This window comes from Sinocyclocheilus grahami, unplaced genomic scaffold (assembly GCF_001515645.1).
Source record: "Sinocyclocheilus grahami isolate Dianchi unplaced genomic scaffold, SAMN03320097.WGS_v1.1 scaffold69.1, whole genome shotgun sequence".
Classification (NCBI taxonomy): Eukaryota; Metazoa; Chordata; class Actinopteri; order Cypriniformes; family Cyprinidae; genus Sinocyclocheilus; species Sinocyclocheilus grahami.
This window is the reverse complement of record NW_015505248.1, coordinates 1,073,863-1,092,421: the sequence shown is the minus strand read 5'-3', so window position 1 is coordinate 1,092,421 and position 18,559 is coordinate 1,073,863. Positions and strand designations below refer to the sequence as shown.

General features: G+C 37.4%; 1 protein-coding gene across 3 annotated transcripts in view; it reads right to left on the bottom strand.

The window, feature by feature from the left end:
* LOC107585328 (stromal membrane-associated protein 1-like) overlaps positions 1-18,559 on the bottom strand; it is a 113,258-nt gene that overhangs the window by 82,829 nt on the left and 11,870 nt on the right. For 2 of the 3 annotated variants that reach the window (XM_016272324.1, XM_016272325.1), the window contains exon 1: positions 2,050-2,183. In XM_016272324.1, the coding sequence (XP_016127810.1) occupies positions 2,050-2,055 (6 nt within the window). In that variant the 5' untranslated portion in view covers positions 2,056-2,183. Of the gene's footprint in view, positions 1-2,049; positions 2,184-3,355; positions 3,442-5,867; positions 6,002-18,559 lie in introns of those variants that run through there. The other variant, XM_016272326.1, reaches the window with a different exon arrangement.

The following is an 18,559-nucleotide window of genomic DNA, read 5'->3' as shown; positions in this document are numbered from 1 at the left end:
AAATTACAGAAATTCAAAACATACAGCACAAAATCTGTACACGATCTATAAACAAATTCATCAAGTTCAATTAATGTAGAAGCAGGTCATCTAAATAAGTATAAACTCTGAAAAACGATGCATCTCTGTACAGTGTTTCCCTTCACATAATTTAAAATGCATAAATGATGACCTTAGGGAAAATTTTAATGTATATATTATGCTGCTACGTATTCATTATGGACCCCTAAAAAGAGTTATATTGATCTCTCTTTCTCTCTCAATGTCAAAGTACTGCAATGACCTCTGAATAAAGAGTGACCGCATTCATTCTTTAAGGTGGTGGAATTTGATTGGTTGCCGTGTGCACAATCACTGGGGCAACAGGAGTGATGGTGCAAAATATCTGTACTGTGATTCATGCCACACATCACAGTTCCTAACTTCCTAATAAAGCTAGTGGTAAAATGCATGAACCTTTAACCTGAAAAAGATTAAAAAATAATCATAATAAATAAACTTTGGTTACAGGCTCAGTTGTCTGTGCGAGTTTATGGCCTTGATTCTTGATTAAATGTGTAATCGAGGCTATTTCGAATTCGAACATACAAATTACGCGCATTTGCATTATCAGTTCAATGTCACGTGCATCAAAGTCTGTCAGAGACAAATTAATATGAGGATGGATCAGACTGAAGGAAGAGAAGATACAAGAAGTAATTACCCATCAAGAATTAATTATCCATTTCAGACGTCAATTAATATGGAAAGTGGAGATCCAAGACTCCCTTTTGGTTGCTTAAAAACTCATAAATCTTTCAGGCCACACTGCTCTTTACAGCACAACACAGAGACACACAAATACAGTTACATATTAACTGTATACCTGTAATATAAATGAAGGTTATCTGGACTACATGAAGCAGTGTGTTATGGAGCCATCACTCACACTACACTAGATAAACACATGTCCTAATGACAAACATACTTTTCAAACTATTTTATCTGATACTTCAAGGGTTTGCAATTTGGATAAAAACTCACATGTTAGCCAAGTAGATAACATTAATTTGGCAAAAACATGCAAAGAGATATCAGCACTTTTATCTTTACTTTTTTATATTATGTTATTTGGAATGGAAACATAATATTTAAATAATGGTAATAAAATTAAATAATATGATATAATATAATATAATATATCGCACTAAAATGTATAATGTTATAATAAACTCACTTTTAAAATATTTATTTTAGTTTTAGCGTGTTTTAATTTCCTATTCGTATTATAGATTTATAATATCAGCATTTCTGTAAAAGTAATTATTGGTCTCGACCAGAATTTCAGAAATATCAGAATTAAATTTGAAAGACAAAAATAAATGTCCACTACCATTCAAATGTTTGGGGTCATTTTTTTCTCCAAATAAATTCATTATTTTATTCAACAATGACACATTATATTGAGTTTAATTAATTGACAACAATTAAGTGTCAGAGTAAATTATTTATAATGTTACAAAAGATTTCTATTTCAAATACATTTTGTATTATCCATCCAAAAAAAAAATCCTGGTTTCTGCCTTAAAAAAAAATGGCAAATAACTAAATAAATTAGTTTTCAAAATTGATAATAATCAGGAATGTTTCCTGAGCAGCAAATCAGCATATTAGAATGATTTCTGAAGGGTCATGTGACACTGAAACCTGGAGTAATGGCTGCTAAAAATTCAGCTTTCATAAAAATAAATTACATTTTAAAATAGATTAAAATAGAAAACACTTATTTAAGATTGTAATAACAGTTTACAATATTACTGTTTTACTATATTTTTTTGTTCAAATAAAAGCAGCTTTGGTAAGTTCTTTCAAAAACATTAAGACATTCTTACCAACTTTTTGAACAGTAGCGCATATGATCAACAAATGTGAGACACTATGAAAGAGCAGTACTGCCTTAATCTGTTGAATGAAAGTTGGGACATCAACAGACCCCAAACATCCTGTTGAGCCCCATAAGAAAGAAAAAGGCAACGAACATAGTGAAGTGTTACACAAAAACACACATACTTGCATCTGCTCGGGGGTCCATTGGTCCAGGTTGACTGATTTGACGCGTGATATATGCACTCCCAGGTTCCGGTGTATTCCAGCACAGCGGATACAAATAAACACACCAAGATTCCAAGAGGCCCATCGAGGTCCTGCGGGGAAAGAGAGAGAAAAAAAGACAGATATTAGACCTGCAGTAAAGCACTTCCCATTATCTGAAACAGATAACGCAATCATAACAGGCAGTGACAGAACAGCGGTGCCGCCTCAAGCTCAGTCTCGTAATTCTGCATTGCCATGGCATCGAATAAACCAAATTGTGCTGTGATGCTGAAAACCAATATCTAAGCCATGGAATTTTGCCATCGTGACAATAAAATTCGATCCAAGCGCCAGATGAATGCAGCAGGTAGCCCACCTGAATCAACAGTCAATAGCCGCAGGTACCTGAATAAAACAGTGAAACTACATTGTGAGACTCCTGATCTCATCAACCACAGAAAAAAAGGGAGAAGAAAAATGTGAATTGTGCTACAATACAGACTGCGTGTGATTATCTTAAGCCCGGTGTGCTATATTCAGCTCTCAGAAGTGACTGTAATAGCACGAGGGCGGACGATAGTGCTCGGGCTGTAGACACTAACAAGGGCAAAGATGGAGGTTGTGTATCTTTCATTTCTGTTTGAGAAAAGAAGAAGTTGCGCAAGAAGAAGCGCAAGAAGTCGATAGCTTTCGGGTGAAAAGTTGTGCGTGGAAGTGGATGGACTGGGGGGTGTGGGCGCACTGGAGCGGCCCTGACAGCTCTCGGCTGGTCGGTTGGCGTTGGTGAGAGCACTGCTCCTGATGGGCTATAAATCACAGGGTGTGCTGGGAAATGGATTTCTGTGGTTCACCCGCCCTCTTTGGCTTTATCTACACCTGTCAGCCATCTTCGGACACGTCCAATTCGCTTCCTCCATCTCACACTCTCTCGCAGCACGGAGCCATATCCGTGGTTGCGAGGGTTGTGTTGGCTACGGAATCTTTGTTTGTGTGAATTTGGCAGCAGCAAGAAAAGAGTAGGACGCAACAGCATAAACTCACAAATACCCAGTTATTTCCATATTACAAATCCACAATTTGTCTTTTCTAGCGCCAAGAAAAGGATTTTTCACTTTAATCATGCCAATCCTCTGCAGACGACCAAGAATGAATCTGTACCACACACTAACCTCAGTCTCTGAGAAGAAAGTTGATGATGACTTCTAACAAATAACTAGCAACGGCCATCAAAGTATAATGTAATGACAATTACAAACGAAAACACAGGTAGACTCAAGGATACTGGTCAGTTTGCGGCCGTCTGAAGTTTTCTGGGAGATGAGCTTCATACAGCTGTCTTGCCTTGGTGTTGCCCATGCTCTGCACACTCTAAACAGAGAAAAACAGACAAAAAAAGAGAGAGAGATAACGGGTGAAAAAGAAGAACAACACAAACCATCCATTTATCCCAAAGTCCATCCAAAAGGAGAAAAAGCAAGAACCTAAATAAGTAAATAAATACAATTATTTTAGAAATCTAACACACATCAGAGCTCAAGAACCCAATCACACATTTTATTTTAAGCCACATATTAAATGTTAGAAACAAATATTTTGATATATTTCCTATTATAAATGAAACCGTTTTCTTTACAAAAATATTGCAAATGTTTTATTTCAGCTGGAAACTGACAATTAATTCACAAACACACTTTCACAGTTTGTCAACTGGTCCCAAACTCAACTAGTGTACTAGTCCATTATTAAAATTACAGAAATTCAAAACATACAGCACAAAATCTGTACACGATCTATAAACAAATTCATCAAGTTCAATTAATGTAGAAGCAGGTCATCTAAATAAGTATAAACTCTGAAAAACGATGCATCTCTGTACAGTGTTTCCCTTCACATAATTTAAAATGCATAAATGATGACCTTAGGGAAAATTTTAATGTATATATTATGCTGCTACGTATTCATTATTGACCCCTAAAAAGAGTTATATTGATCTCTCTTTCTCTCTCAATGTCAAAGTACTGCAATGACCTCTGAATAAAGAGTGATTGCATTCATTCTTTAAGGTGGTGGAATTTGATTGGTTGCCGTGTGCACAATCACTGGGGCAACAGGAGTGATGGTGCAAAATATCTGTACTGTGATTCATGCCACACATCACAGTTCCTAACTTCCTAATAAAGCTAGTGGTAAAATGCATGAACCTTTAACCTGAAAAAGATTAAAAAATAATCATAATAAATAAACTTTGGTTACAGGCTCAGTTGTCTGTGCGAGTTTATGGCCTTGATTCTTGATTAAATGTGTAATCGAGGCTATTTCGAATTCGAACATACAAATTACGCGCATTTGCATTATCAGTTCAATGTCACGTGCATCAAAGTCTGTCAGAGACAAATTAATATGAGGATGGATCAGACTGAAGGAAGAGAAGATACAAGAAGTAATTACCCATCAAGAATTAATTATCCATTTCAGACGTCAATTAATATGGAAAGTGGAGATCCAAGACTCCCTTTTGGTTGCTTAAAAACTCATAAATCTTTCAGGCCACACTGCTCTTTACAGCACAACACAGAGACACACAAATACAGTTACATATTAACTGTATACCTGTAATATAAATGAAGGTTATCTGGACTACATGAAGCAGTGTGTTATGGAGCCATCACTCACACTACACTAGATAAACACATGTCCTAATGACAAACATACTTTTCAAACTATTTTATCTGATACTTCAAGGGTTTGCAATTTGGATAAAAACTCACATGTTAGCCAAGTAGATAACATTAATTTGGCAAAAACATGCAAAGAGATATCAGCACTTTTATCTTTACTTTTTTATATTATGTTATTTGGAATGGAAACATAATATTTAAATAATGGTAATAAAATTAAATAATATGATATAATATAATATAATATATCGCACTAAAATGTATAATGTTATAATAAACTCACTTTTAAAATATTTATTTTAGTTTTAGCGTGTTTTAATTTCCTATTCGTATTATAGATTTATAATATCAGCATTTCTGTAAAAGTAATTATTGGTCTCGACCAGAATTTCAGAAATATCAGAATTAAATTTGAAAGACAAAAATAAATGTCCACTACCATTCAAATGTTTGGGGTCATTTTTTTCTCCAAATAAATTCATTATTTTATTCAACAATGACACATTATATTGAGTTTAATTAATTGACAACAATTAAGTGTCAGAGTAAATTATTTATAATGTTACAAAAGATTTCTATTTCAAATACATTTTGTATTATCCATCCAAAAAAAAAATCCTGGTTTCTGCCTTAAAAAAAAATGGCAAATAACTAAATAAATTAGTTTTCAAAATTGATAATAATCAGGAATGTTTCCTGAGCAGCAAATCAGCATATTAGAATGATTTCTGAAGGGTCATGTGACACTGAAACCTGGAGTAATGGCTGCTAAAAATTCAGCTTTCATAAAAATAAATTACATTTTAAAATAGATTAAAATAGAAAACACTTATTTAAGATTGTAATAACAGTTTACAATATTACTGTTTTACTATATTTTTTTGTTCAAATAAAAGCAGCTTTGGTAAGTTCTTTCAAAAACATTAAGACATTCTTACCAACTTTTTGAACAGTAGCGCATATGATCAACAAATGTGAGACACTATGAAAGAGCAGTACTGCCTTAATCTGTTGAATGAAAGTTGGGACATCAACAGACCCCAAACATCCTGTTGAGCCCCATAAGAAAGAAAAAGGCAACGAACATAGTGAAGTGTTACACAAAAACACACATACTTGCATCTGCTCGGGGGTCCATTGGTCCAGGTTGACTGATTTGACGCGTGATATATGCACTCCCAGGTTCCGGTGTATTCCAGCACAGCGGATACAAATAAACACACCAAGATTCCAAGAGGCCCATCGAGGTCCTGCGGGGAAAGAGAGAGAAAAAAAGACAGATATTAGACCTGCAGTAAAGCACTTCCCATTATCTGAAACAGATAACGCCATCATAACAACAGGCAGTGAAGAAACAGCGGTTTAAAATAAATCTTCTGAGTCACGGTGCCACCTCGAGCTCCGTCGCGCAATTCCGCCTTGCCATGGCATCGAATAAACCGCATTGTGCTGTGATGCCGAAAACCAATATCTAAACGATGGAATTTTGCAGTCGTGATAACAAAATTTGATCCAAGCGCCGGATGAATGCAGCAGGTAGCCCACCTGAATCAACAGTCAATAGCCGCAGGTACCTGAATAAAACAGTGAAACTACATTGTGAGACTCCTGATCTCATCAACCACAGAAAAAAAGGGAGAAGAAAAATGTGAATTGTGCTACAATACAGACTGCGTGTGATTATCTTAAGCCCGGTGTGCTATATTCAGCTCTCAGAAGTGACTGTAATAGCACGAGGGCGGACGATAGTGCTCGGGCTGTAGACACTAACAAGGGCAAAGATGGAGGTTGTGTATCTTTCATTTCTGTTTGAGAAAAGAAGAAGTTGCGCAAGAAGAAGCGCAAGAAGTCGATAGCTTTCGGGTGAAAAGTTGTGCGTGGAAGTGGATGGACTGGGGGGTGTGGGCGCACTGGAGCGGCCCTGACAGCTCTCGGCTGGTCGGTTGGCGTTGGTGAGAGCACTGCTCCTGATGGGCTATAAATCACAGGGTGTGCTGGGAAATGGATTTCTGTGGTTCACCCGCCCTCTTTGGCTTTATCTACACCTGTCAGCCATCTTCGGACACGTCCAATTCGCTTCCTCCATCTCACACTCTCTCGCAGCACGGAGCCATATCCGGGGGGGGGGGGGGGGGGGGGATCTGTATTCTGCCTGCAGGACGCCTGGCATGGGTTTGCAATGCATGCTCATCAGGCAACAGTAGAGTAAACCACTGACCCTGGTAGCGCCACCCACACAGCTCCTGAATAGAAAAATTGCGCACACAAACGCACATACACTACAAGTACAGCCATTAGCATAACAAACAATACCGCACTGTTTCTTCACTTTTAAGCATGTTCATAATTTATCTTGCATGATTGCTCAGGATATTAATGGCTATCTTGCTTCTGTTCTGTGCTCAGATGACAAAAGAGGATGGGCGACGTGTGAACAGGCTGATAAGATTCCCCCAACGCACTGGAAAAACTCTGGCGAAAACTGCGGTAATGAGAGAGCGGGTTTCCAATCTCTTATCTCTCACCCACCCCAAACTACCATCCGGCTGGCTGCACACTGCACAGGCTCCGTCTGCCACCCTCCCAGATTTATTAGCCCAATAAAAGGCTGCAAGATTGTGTCTCACACCGCTGCACCAGGAGCTGCATAACTCACCCACAATTAAAGAGGGTTAATTTGTCATTGAGTGGAGCCCACTGCAGTGAAGGGTGCGGGGCCCCTGCAGAGGGGAAGTGCTGGAAGAACTCTATCCACACCCTCCCTGCTGGACTGAAACGCTGCAGTGGGGACTGGATATGCTTATTTCAGGGTTCCCACACCTTCTGACAAATACATTTCCACCTTTTTTGTAATCAGGCTCTCAAAAAGTATATAACAATTTGGATATAGATTTATCGGCCAACATATCGGTTATCGGCTTTCAAAAATAAAGAATAATCGGTTATCGGTATCGGCCAAAATTTTCATATCGGTGCATCCCTAATAATTTGTCTATGACTTTAAGGATTCTTTCAAATACTTGAATAGAAAACTCACTCACTAAGAATATTTTGCACTAAAGAATGAAGATTATCTAAGACAAATTATAATAACTATAGAAACATCCATGCCTTTTAAGATTTTATTAATTTCTATGAATTTCCCAGACCCTGGAGAAGTATCCTTTGAAGTACCCTGATTGTCCTGGTGTTCCATTACTGTGAAAACCCTGAGATCAGTTTCAAAAGAAACGGTCCAAATCAAAATATTTGGAAGCGCACACATACATGCAAAACTTCACAGAATATTTTCGATATGCCTGCAATAATACACTGTCATAAGTCGACACAAAATCACCCTCCCCACCACAGTAATCTGTCTCGGTTGCCAACTTGTGATTGACTTATCTGAGATGTAGGACTAGGAGTGGGCAACGTAAATAACATATCACAATGCTTAATTTTATATCATGGTAATATTAAATATAATTATAATAATTACAATACTTTATTATAAATGAAATAATTTAACATTTAATTTGAATATGAATTTCATATTGAAATATTTACACTATTAATTGAATAAGATGAATTTGAATGTTAAAATAAAATAAAATACATTAAATTAAATCAAATTTAAAATTAAGTTTAAAATTAAGTTTTACACTGACTTGTGATTGGCTTATCTGAGACATAGGAGTGGGTAGCATAAACAAAATGTTAGCAATTTTATATCACGGTAAAATTAAATAATACAAAAATATTACATAGTCATACTTAAAAAAAAAATCATATATAAGTAATAACAATTTAATTCAAAAGCACATTTAATTTAAGTAATTAAACATTTTACTAATTAAATATCTCTTTGGAAGATTCAAAATAACTAATGAACGAAAAACATCTGGCACCAACAGCTGCCTGACACTGTGTAGCATTTAAGTTAAAAGATTTCTAACTGTACTACAGTACATTATAAATTATATTATTGGATGAACCATATCATAAAATAGCCAATATACATACGTACACCTGTGACAGCACTTCAGTTGATTTGCTGCTACACTGCTGGCCGACCATAAACAACCTACCGATATACTGTCTCTACATCACAAGCAAGTACATGATGTGTCAAAACGAAATTGCTCTCATTATAATCAAGAAAGCTGGAAGCTCCTGTCTGTGACATTTGCAGCATAGATTGTAGCTTTAGCATAAACAGCATTAGTAAGCTGACACATTTCTACCATCCATGGTATACAGTCTACAGCCGCGCAGCACTACTGAGGTGGATGTTAACGCCAGGTATAAACAAGGTCTCTGATAACCAGCCAAGAGTAGAGGTCAGACAACTAACCACTGTCTTTCTCGCAGCCCTGCAGACAGACATGTCTACATAAGCAGGAAGTGCTGCGATGGAAGGGAACTGGCAGAGGTTCCAAGCAAGACAGGTCATGACCTATGACCCCGTCTAAGCTATTCCGTCCTGTGAGAATGGATGATGGCCTCTAGCGTCCAAAAGGGGCCATTTCAGATTCTCATATGTGACATGTCATCGTGATCCTTCTACTTCCTCTCATTTTCCTCTTCCCCAGTCCATTCATTATCTCCACAGCTGGTCGCAGCAGATGTAGAGCGATGCGAGAGAGTCCCTCAGTCACCGTACACTGGCTAATAATTCACCATTCACCTCTATGAAACTGCAACTGGATGCTGTAAACAAGTCCTTGGTAGAAGGATGCGAAGGAGAAAGCGCTGTATAAAATTTCCTGGGAAAGGCTGAGGCACACTATATTTAGACCTGAGGAGACCAAGCAAAGGATGCTTTCAGCAGCTGGGTAGTGAGATAACATTTTTGGGAAAGCCTACAAACACAGAGCACCCTGGGTGCGCCAGGCAGCCCTCCGCTGAAAACTCAATTAAAAGGCAGTCTAAATAAATTATTCAGTGTCTAAACATCCATTGCAGGGCTCGCTGGGACTTTGTGCATGTAGGTACAGCGGGAGATTTACAGTTGCCTCTGTGGTCCCCAGGTCTCTACCTACTTCATTGAGGAGTCACCCTAGATTTATAAGCCTGTAGCTCATTTGCCTGCATTGAATTCACATAAGCAATGGGACACGGCCGATATAAGATGTGCCAAACACATACACACACGTCATTCGTGCCTTTGTAGCACCTGTCTCGATGAAAATTGACTGGCCACATCATTTCATCAAAGTCACCTCAAGGCTACAAGAGAGCATTTGTCAAAATAAACAATAGTCCCTTCTGCCCTCTATCTTTCAGTTCTGGGGGAGTGGGTAACCGTGGCGACGAGAGCCCCTCTCTCTCTTTTTACTTCCTTCCTAATCCCTTCCATCAGCTCTGCCAAAGAGGGAGGACAGAGAGAGGGAGAAAGAAAGGGTGAAGAAGAAAAAACAGGAAAAGAGAGTGCCACTGTACTTCACCCAGAAACCTCAAAGAACTTGAGGACCCTCCAGCTATGCTCGGGTAACACTTCAAAAGACTGGTGCTGATTATACCCATCTGGTCCAGGGACAGGGGCCAGTTGTTGTGTTTCGGACCCCGCATTGCTGCCCTCCACTCCACCTGACATGCTTTTAACAGCCGAATAGGCAAAAACTGTAAATTTAAAAAAAAAAAATCTACACATGGCTGTGTGTACAAGAGAGGTATTCCAGTAGGGTACGGTGAGTCTGTCTGGGATTTAATTGAGCAAGTACGTGGAATAGCTATTGTTTTTTTTATGTTTTTGAAAGAAACATGCTCAACAATACTGCATTTATTTGATCTAAAATACAGTAAAAACAGTAATATTGTGTGAAAACTGCTTTTTTTATTTCATTATATTTAAAAATGTAATATATTCCTGTGATGGCTATATTCAGCAGCCATTACTCCAGTCTTTGATTCCTGAAGGATCATGTGACATTACTCTAATATACTGATTGCTTAAGCAGTAAATCAGCATATTAAAATGATTTCTGCATTTTAAAATATATTAAAATAAAAGACAGTTATATATAAAAAAAAAAATTTTTTTTTTTTTTCTTCTCTCGCGTCGACTAACCGGCAAAATACCGAAAGTGGCGCATTTCACGGACGAGAATCCATAAAACACATTATTAGTCTGTTTCCCCAAGCCTGCAGGATATATTAAACCCATTTAAAAATAAGTTAATTTAGTTTTTAAATAAAGCATAATTAAGCATAATTGTGAATTCACAAATGCTACGATTTAATTAAATAATTATATGCGATGCAGTTCTAATACAGTACATGCGCTTTCATTATTTACATGCGTGTAGGTTAAGTACATGCGACACACAGCGGCTCCGTTCACAGTAGTTCCACAGGAACTATTATCATTTACATGTGTGGAGCGTCTCAAACTCCATCTCTGCATGTTGTTGTGAGTTAGGGTTTATAATACCGTTCATCTGGAAACGCAACTTGCGCCATTTCATCAGATTTGTAAGGTAAATCATTTATAAATCTACGCAAACTCAGGAGAATACATCGCGGTTTCAAAATAAAAGCTCATTGTTTTCACTCAGTTTACACGTTTTGATGTCCACATATTCTTTTAATTACAGAGGCTATAGCATTTCTGTCCTAAAGAAATGGCCAAATAGTAAAGATTAAGAGGACATTTGAATGAAATGGTGCTTGGTCAATATTAAACAAGTAGCACAGCAATGTGTAAAAACAATCGTCAGGCCGTTGGCGCCCCCTGCAGACCTTTGTTGTAATGCGTAATGTACATTAGCTCTATTGTTTATAATACATTATGTATTTTAACCATTTTGTTCAATAAAACCATATGATTTCTTGTTTTGATATTTTATTTGAACTAATTACTATTGCCTCATTGCTATTATATATGTATTTTAAGTAAGTTTAAAGGCTATTGTACATCTATTTTTATTACCACAAAAAAAAAAATTATTATAATTATAGGGCCCTATGAAATCCATTTTATTTCCTTCCCCCCCCCCATTTTAATTTTTCTATACTCCGTTTTAATGGTTAAATTAAATGTTATTAATCAATGTTTATATAATAGACTCTGCGCATGTGTTTGTGTGTGTGTGTGTGTTCATGCCTCGTTGGGTCTGTAAGGGCAAGCCACACTTGTACAGTGCATCTGTGCGCATCTCTGACTGCAAGTGCAAGTCACTGCAAGTGGTGACTGCTGAGAATAGGTCACTGCACAAAGCATGCTGGGAATGTAACGGTGGGATAGTAAAAAACAGGACGTGAGGTGGAAGGAGCACTCAGCCTCGTCTTCAGGTCCAAAGAGTGAATCTGCACAGCAGTCTGTCAAGCTGAGTTTTACAGTTTTATCTTTACCTAATTCTGTTGTCCATTATTTTCTGGATTCCATTTTAATGGATCCATTGCATTTTATTAATCAAACGCATCTCCAATTAATTGATTTTATTTAAATTAAAAGGTTTTTTGTTTTTTTTTCTCAGAAATACTGCATATTTGCATTTTTCTCCTAAATAAATTGTGGTAAATAACATTTCTGGTAAATACTCCTTTAAAAAGTGTTTTTTGATTATAATTGTATTAGTAGTAGACTAGAACACGTGGATATGTTGTCATTCTTACACTATAATACTGAACTTTGATTTCAGTGATTTGGACTAGGAGATAGACACTTGCTTCTTGCACTCCATGTTGCACTTTACTTTTGCTTTAAAAAAAGGATTTCATAGAAATTTGGATTTCATTTGGCTTAAGTAGTTTAACAAAATATTCTTAAGTAAAATTGTTGATTTTTTTGTGGGAAATTAATCGTTTAGATTAATCGATTAATCAATAAATTAGTCGATAGATTAATCGAAATAAAAATAGTTATTAGTGGCAGCCCTAATATATATATATATTTTTTTTTGCAGTCAAGAAATCGCCAATAAAAAGCTGGAAAATATATAGGTATTATAATTATAGCTGAAACTCCAAGATGGCAATAAATTCTTATAAACATACAAGGAGAGGATAAATGTCATATTTAAAAGTCAATGTAAATGAGGATCTGAGGGATAATTGTTTTTTTTTGTTGAGTTAGTCTGTGTATAGTCTTTTTAAATTACTGTTTTATATTGTCTGTGATGTGTTGTATGGTGAAGCCAGAGACAATATTCCACAATGTTCATTATAAAGTAAACTGAACTGAACAACTCTTAAAGCTGTAGCTCACATCTAATTTTACAACTCCACATTTTCCAGTTTTGTCATTTTTTGGTCAGACATTTTCACTACTGAATAAACTGACACCAACAGGAAGCCCCTCACAGTCATGTTTTTATTCGAGTCAAACTGAATATGGCATCAACCCTGCCTAAGGTCCATCAATGTGTGTGTGCAGGTAACCCAGAATCCACTGCAGCAATGCTGGCCACACACACTCCAAGTGCAGTTCCACTAGATAATGTGTTTTATAAAAATAACTCGTACTGCTTTCTTTAACAGTGCATGACAGCTCTGATGATGTTTATATAATAGACTCTGCGCATGTGTTTGTGTGTGTGTGTGTGTGTTCATGCCTCGTTGGGTCTGTAAGGGCAAGCCACACTTGTACAGTGCATCTGTGCGCATCTCTGACTGCAAGTGCAAGTCACTGCAAGTGGTGACTGCTGAGAATAGGTCACTGCACAAAGCATGCTGGGAATGTAACGGTGGGATAGTAAAAAACAGGAAGTGAGGTGGAAGGAGCACTCAGCCTCGTCTTCAGGTCCAAAGAGTGAATCTGCACAGCAGTCTGTCAAGTACCATTTGGCACTTAAGACTGGAGTAATGACTGCTGAAAATTCAGCTCTGCCATCACAGGAATAAATTACATTTTCAAATATATTATTAACAGAAAATAGTTATTTTAAAAAATCTTTTAAAAGATTTTAAAAAAGCCCGCAAATTCTGAACAGTAGTGTGAGTAAAATATATATATGGTATTGATAAGAATAAACTGTCTCACACAAAAAACAAAAGTGTGAATGTTTGCTGAATATTTTATACATTTTAAACTTGCTAATTACAGGTTATGCCTGTAGTTCAAAGAGTTCATGAGCTGCAAACAATAAAACCTGTTTGTTGTTGTGTTCATCCCTGGTCTGAATAGCTTCAGACATATACATTGTTTCTTTTCAAACTGTTGTTGGTGCTGAACGGTCACAAATAGTGCAAAAGGGCCTATAAATGGGACAGAAGCATCCAAAATGGGCCATCCTAGCATCATGCATTATCCTGAACTTAAACCACCCATCTTCCACAGCACAGTACGGTAACACAACTAATTGGTGTTGGTGGGAGTCAAGAAATGTACTGGAACTGTAAGATTACAGTTTGCTGCGCCTGGGAGTATTTTCAGATCATTCCTACCCCCTGATCAACCCCTAAAAAAACACCCACCCACACACACAAGGAAATAAACTAAAAAACCAAGTGTGAAACAGAAGCACACGGTAAGCGTATCTAAATACCAACCGTAACAGATAGGCAGCGACCCGCAGAGGCAAGAGGATTTATCTGAAAACTAACCGTGAGATGAAACGCTGACACTGAATACATATAGAATAGCTTTTCTCTGAACTACATGAGAGGACGAGAGAGTAAAATCCTGAAATAGACTGAAAGTAATAAATGTACCCGTGAACACAGGGTTTCACCAAATTACCACCTGTCAGATTCTCAGCTGGTGATTCCAAAAAACGCACCAAGGAGATTGATCAGTCCGTCCCTGTGATGCTAAAGATACTTAAAGGGTTAGTTTACCCAAAAATGTAAATTAGGCTGTGTTTTACTCACCCCAGAGGCATCCTAGGTGTGTATGGCTTTCTTCTTTCAGACGAATCCAGTCGGAGTTATATTAAAAATTGTCCTGGCTATTCCAAGCTCTATCATTGCAGTCAGTGGGTGTTGCAGTGCATCAGTCCAAAAGAAGTTAAATAAAAAGCACCCATCCATAAAAATAAAAAAAAACTGTCTTCCAAAAATGAAAATTCTGTCATTAATTACTCACCCTCATGTCGTTTCAAACCCGTAAGACCTTCGTTTATCTTCGGAACACAAATTAAGATATTTTTGATGGAATCTGAGAGCTGTTAGTAATTATACGAAGCTACAAGAATACTTTTTGTGCCCAAAAGAAAAGAAAAAAACACTTTATACAACAATTCGTCTCCTCTGCATCACCTTGGTGCCATTTTGGAGAACATCCGCTGGACGTAAAACAACGTATGCTGTTCTGTGTCAGCTGCGTCACGCCGGATCTGTTTCCTATGTTGTTGTGATTTGATCTGAACGGAAACAGCGTCTCCGCATGGCACAGCTGACACAGAACAGCATACGTTGTTTTACGTACAGCGAATATTCTCCAAAATGGCACCAGGGTGATGCGGAGGAGACAAATTATTGAATAAAGTAGGGTTTTTTTTCTTTTGCGCACAAAAAGTATTCTCGTAGCTTTGTATAATTACGGTTGAACCCCTGATATCACATGGATTATTTTACAGATCTCCTTGCTACGTTTCTGGACTTGGGAACATTTCAGTTGCGTTGCTGTCTATGCAGGGTCAGACCGCTCTGCAGATTTCATCAAAAATATCTTTATTTGTGTTCCAAAGATGAAAAAAGGTCTTACGGGTTTGAAACGACATGAGGGTGAGTAATTAATGACCATTTTTGGGTGAACTAACCCTTTAAGGCAGTCAACAGAGAGGGGTCAGAAATGAAAGAGAAAGAGCAGGGGAGACGGGAAAGGTGATTGAGGATCAGGTCATTTCTGAGCTGAACTCATAGCTTTCATTCAGATGGATGTGAATTTAAAGAACTATAAAGATGGTAAGCACACCCTGGAAAAAAGGAGGTGAGGACTTCACTGCACTGCTTTAAATATACTACATTCTCACAGCGCCCCCTGGAGGCAAATAATGATAGGGTGATGACTAACATAAGAATTTTTTCAAAGGGTCATGACACAAGGCAGCATAAAGTGAGATAGAAAGCATGTTAAGAGCAACTAATTGGTTGGAGTAGATCAAATCATGACCCCAAAAATTAAAGTTCCGTCATCATTTACTCACCCTCATGTTATTCCAAACCTGTATAGATTTCTTTTTTTCTGTGGAACATGACATGATATTTTGAGAAATGCCTCCATTTTTTTTTCAATATAAATGGAAGTAAATGGACACCAAAACTGGTTCCAAAAGTCTTCAAAATATGTTCTTTTATGTTCCACAGAAGAAAGAAAGTGATACAGGTTTGCAATGATGCGAGTAAATGATGACAGAACTTTCTTTTTTTGGGGTGAACAATCCCTTGAAGATCTTGATTTGATCTACTCCAACCAATTAGTCAGCTTTCACTTGCTTTTTATCTCATTTTAGGTCATTCTTGGTGTCCTTTATCATCTTTTGAAGAAATTACGGTGTCATTTGAAGAAATTGAATGCATTTCATTTTTGGGTAAAATATCCCTTAGGATATGAAACAGGAGTGAAAATCATCAATTAATTGGCTGAAATGTGGCCAGTTTGAGAGTACAGACTACTTATTTTTATTTTACTGATGGTGATTTGTAAGTTTATATAATTTAATTTATAATAATATAATTAATTTATATATATAAAAAAATAACCCGAATGAAGCACGTTTATGGGTGTGCTCTTGCTCTCACTCTGGTTGACGTGTGTGTGCGCTCTTCCGGGAGAAGTGCCCATTCAAGGAATTCCACCCTTCATACAGGGCAATACTCGGAAAAAAAAACTTTCCGAAACTTATATGAACCCTGAAGGAGTGTATTTGGAACAGAAATACTCCATCATACGTCCAACTCGTTTTTTGAGACTTTGGTCATGTTTAGCATGAGAATCCAACTCTTTAAGCAATGTAAATAAGTCAGAATGCATGAAATAGCATTAGACCTCCCCTTTAATCAAAATGGCAAGTAGATGGTAAAATCAACCAGATTTCTTGGTCAAAACGGCTAGTATGTAGATGATTTTCCCATGCAAACATCTTAATTCCTTACTTTAATTATTCCCAACAATTAAGACTATTGGTGTACATCTAAACAAAGCCACAGTTCTATTTCCCCCATATTGATTGGCTGTCGTTACAACAGGCTTCCAACAATGCTGCAAAGCATTGTGGGGGAAAGTGAGTCACACTGAGAACAGTAGGAGCTTTGCAGACCTGCTGTGCCACTCCACATGTACTTCTTTACTGCTCCTAGACCTGTCAAAGGGTCCCAGGCAGCCACAGAAAAACCACAATATCATTGCGCCACAGTCAGCAGTACACAATCATTTACGATGACTGACATACTTAATTTACATAAAACAGCAGCCAAAGACAAAAACAAGAGATGAAATGAAGCAATCTTTGAGAAGCAGTAAAAGCTCTTTGATTTTTCAGACCTGAAACCAAAGCAGACGCAAACACACAAAATTTGCCAAGACCTTCATCTTCAGACACAAGCTCAAAACAGCAGACACCATGTGACGACACACTCTACAAAGCCCCCCAAATAAATTAAGACTTCAATTAAAGATTAAAGCCAGTCACAGAGATCCTGAGAGAACTAAATTCTTCATTAGAGGAAAAAAAAGAGACCCTGTTCAAAGGAAAGCACCGTTCTGCCGGTCTTCTGAGGCACGAGAACACACACATATACACACGGCATCTCAAAACTGGCAGTGGAGTCCAACTGAGTGACAGTCGAGTTCGGCCTCACAGAGGGAAGACTAGTAGAGCATGAAATTAGAGCCCTCTATTCCAGTCTAGCAGGAGACAGACGTCTGACAGAGACTGAGAGAAAAGGTGTGCGCGTCTGCTATCTGTGACAGGTGAGGGAAGGAAAGGCAGTGCATTTGGGTGTGGAGTAAAGGTCTCAGCACAGTGGCTGTTCTGTCAGGTGAAAAAGAGAGGAACGACTGCAGGTGAACATGAGAGAAAGGCCAACTCGCTGTGACCTCTGTGAACAACCTTAATCGTACCCACTGGTCTCATAATATGGTGTTAAAAGCTAATTTTGGAGAATGTGACCTGCAGCCAAGAAGCCGGAGTCATTTAAGTTTAAACAGAACAGAAAGGATAGATGCGCTGGTGCACTTTGGCTTTGAGTGGTGCTTTGCTGTCCCCTGCTGGTGAGAGGCCATGAGATTGATACAACTTTCAATATCTGATCAGTACAATATGGGGAAAATTGGGAAAATGCATGTTAAAAAGCTATGGAAACTTTTGCGCTGATGTCAGTATGTTCACAACGATGTATTCAACCATATTTATACTAGTTCATACACATCATCCATAAGTACATACACTACCGTTCCAAAGTTTAGGGTTGGAATGATCATGTTTTTTTTTTGTTTTTGTTTTTTTGTAAAATTGGTGATACTTTTTTTTCAGGATTCTTTGTTGAATAGAACGTTCAAAAGAACAGCTTTACTTGAAATATAAATCTTCTGTAACATATTTACTCAATTTAATGCATCCTTGCTGAATAAAATTTTTTTTTTTTTTAAACATACCCCAAACGTATACATATGTGCCACTACAATGCAAAAATGAATTATTTATACTTATTTGATTAGTATCATGTCTGATTATTAACTGAAATTACAGATTTAAGAAATTGACAAGACGATGCATACATCTAAAAAGGTTAGACAAAATTGCCTAAATAAAAGGTAAAAATGCCCCTGGAAATCAATTTAAGGAGGCAAATATAGCACTTTAAAAGAGAAGCTAATTTCTATCACTGCTGTGAACTAACCATCACAGATTATGAAGAATATAAAAAGCTTCAGGAGTCAG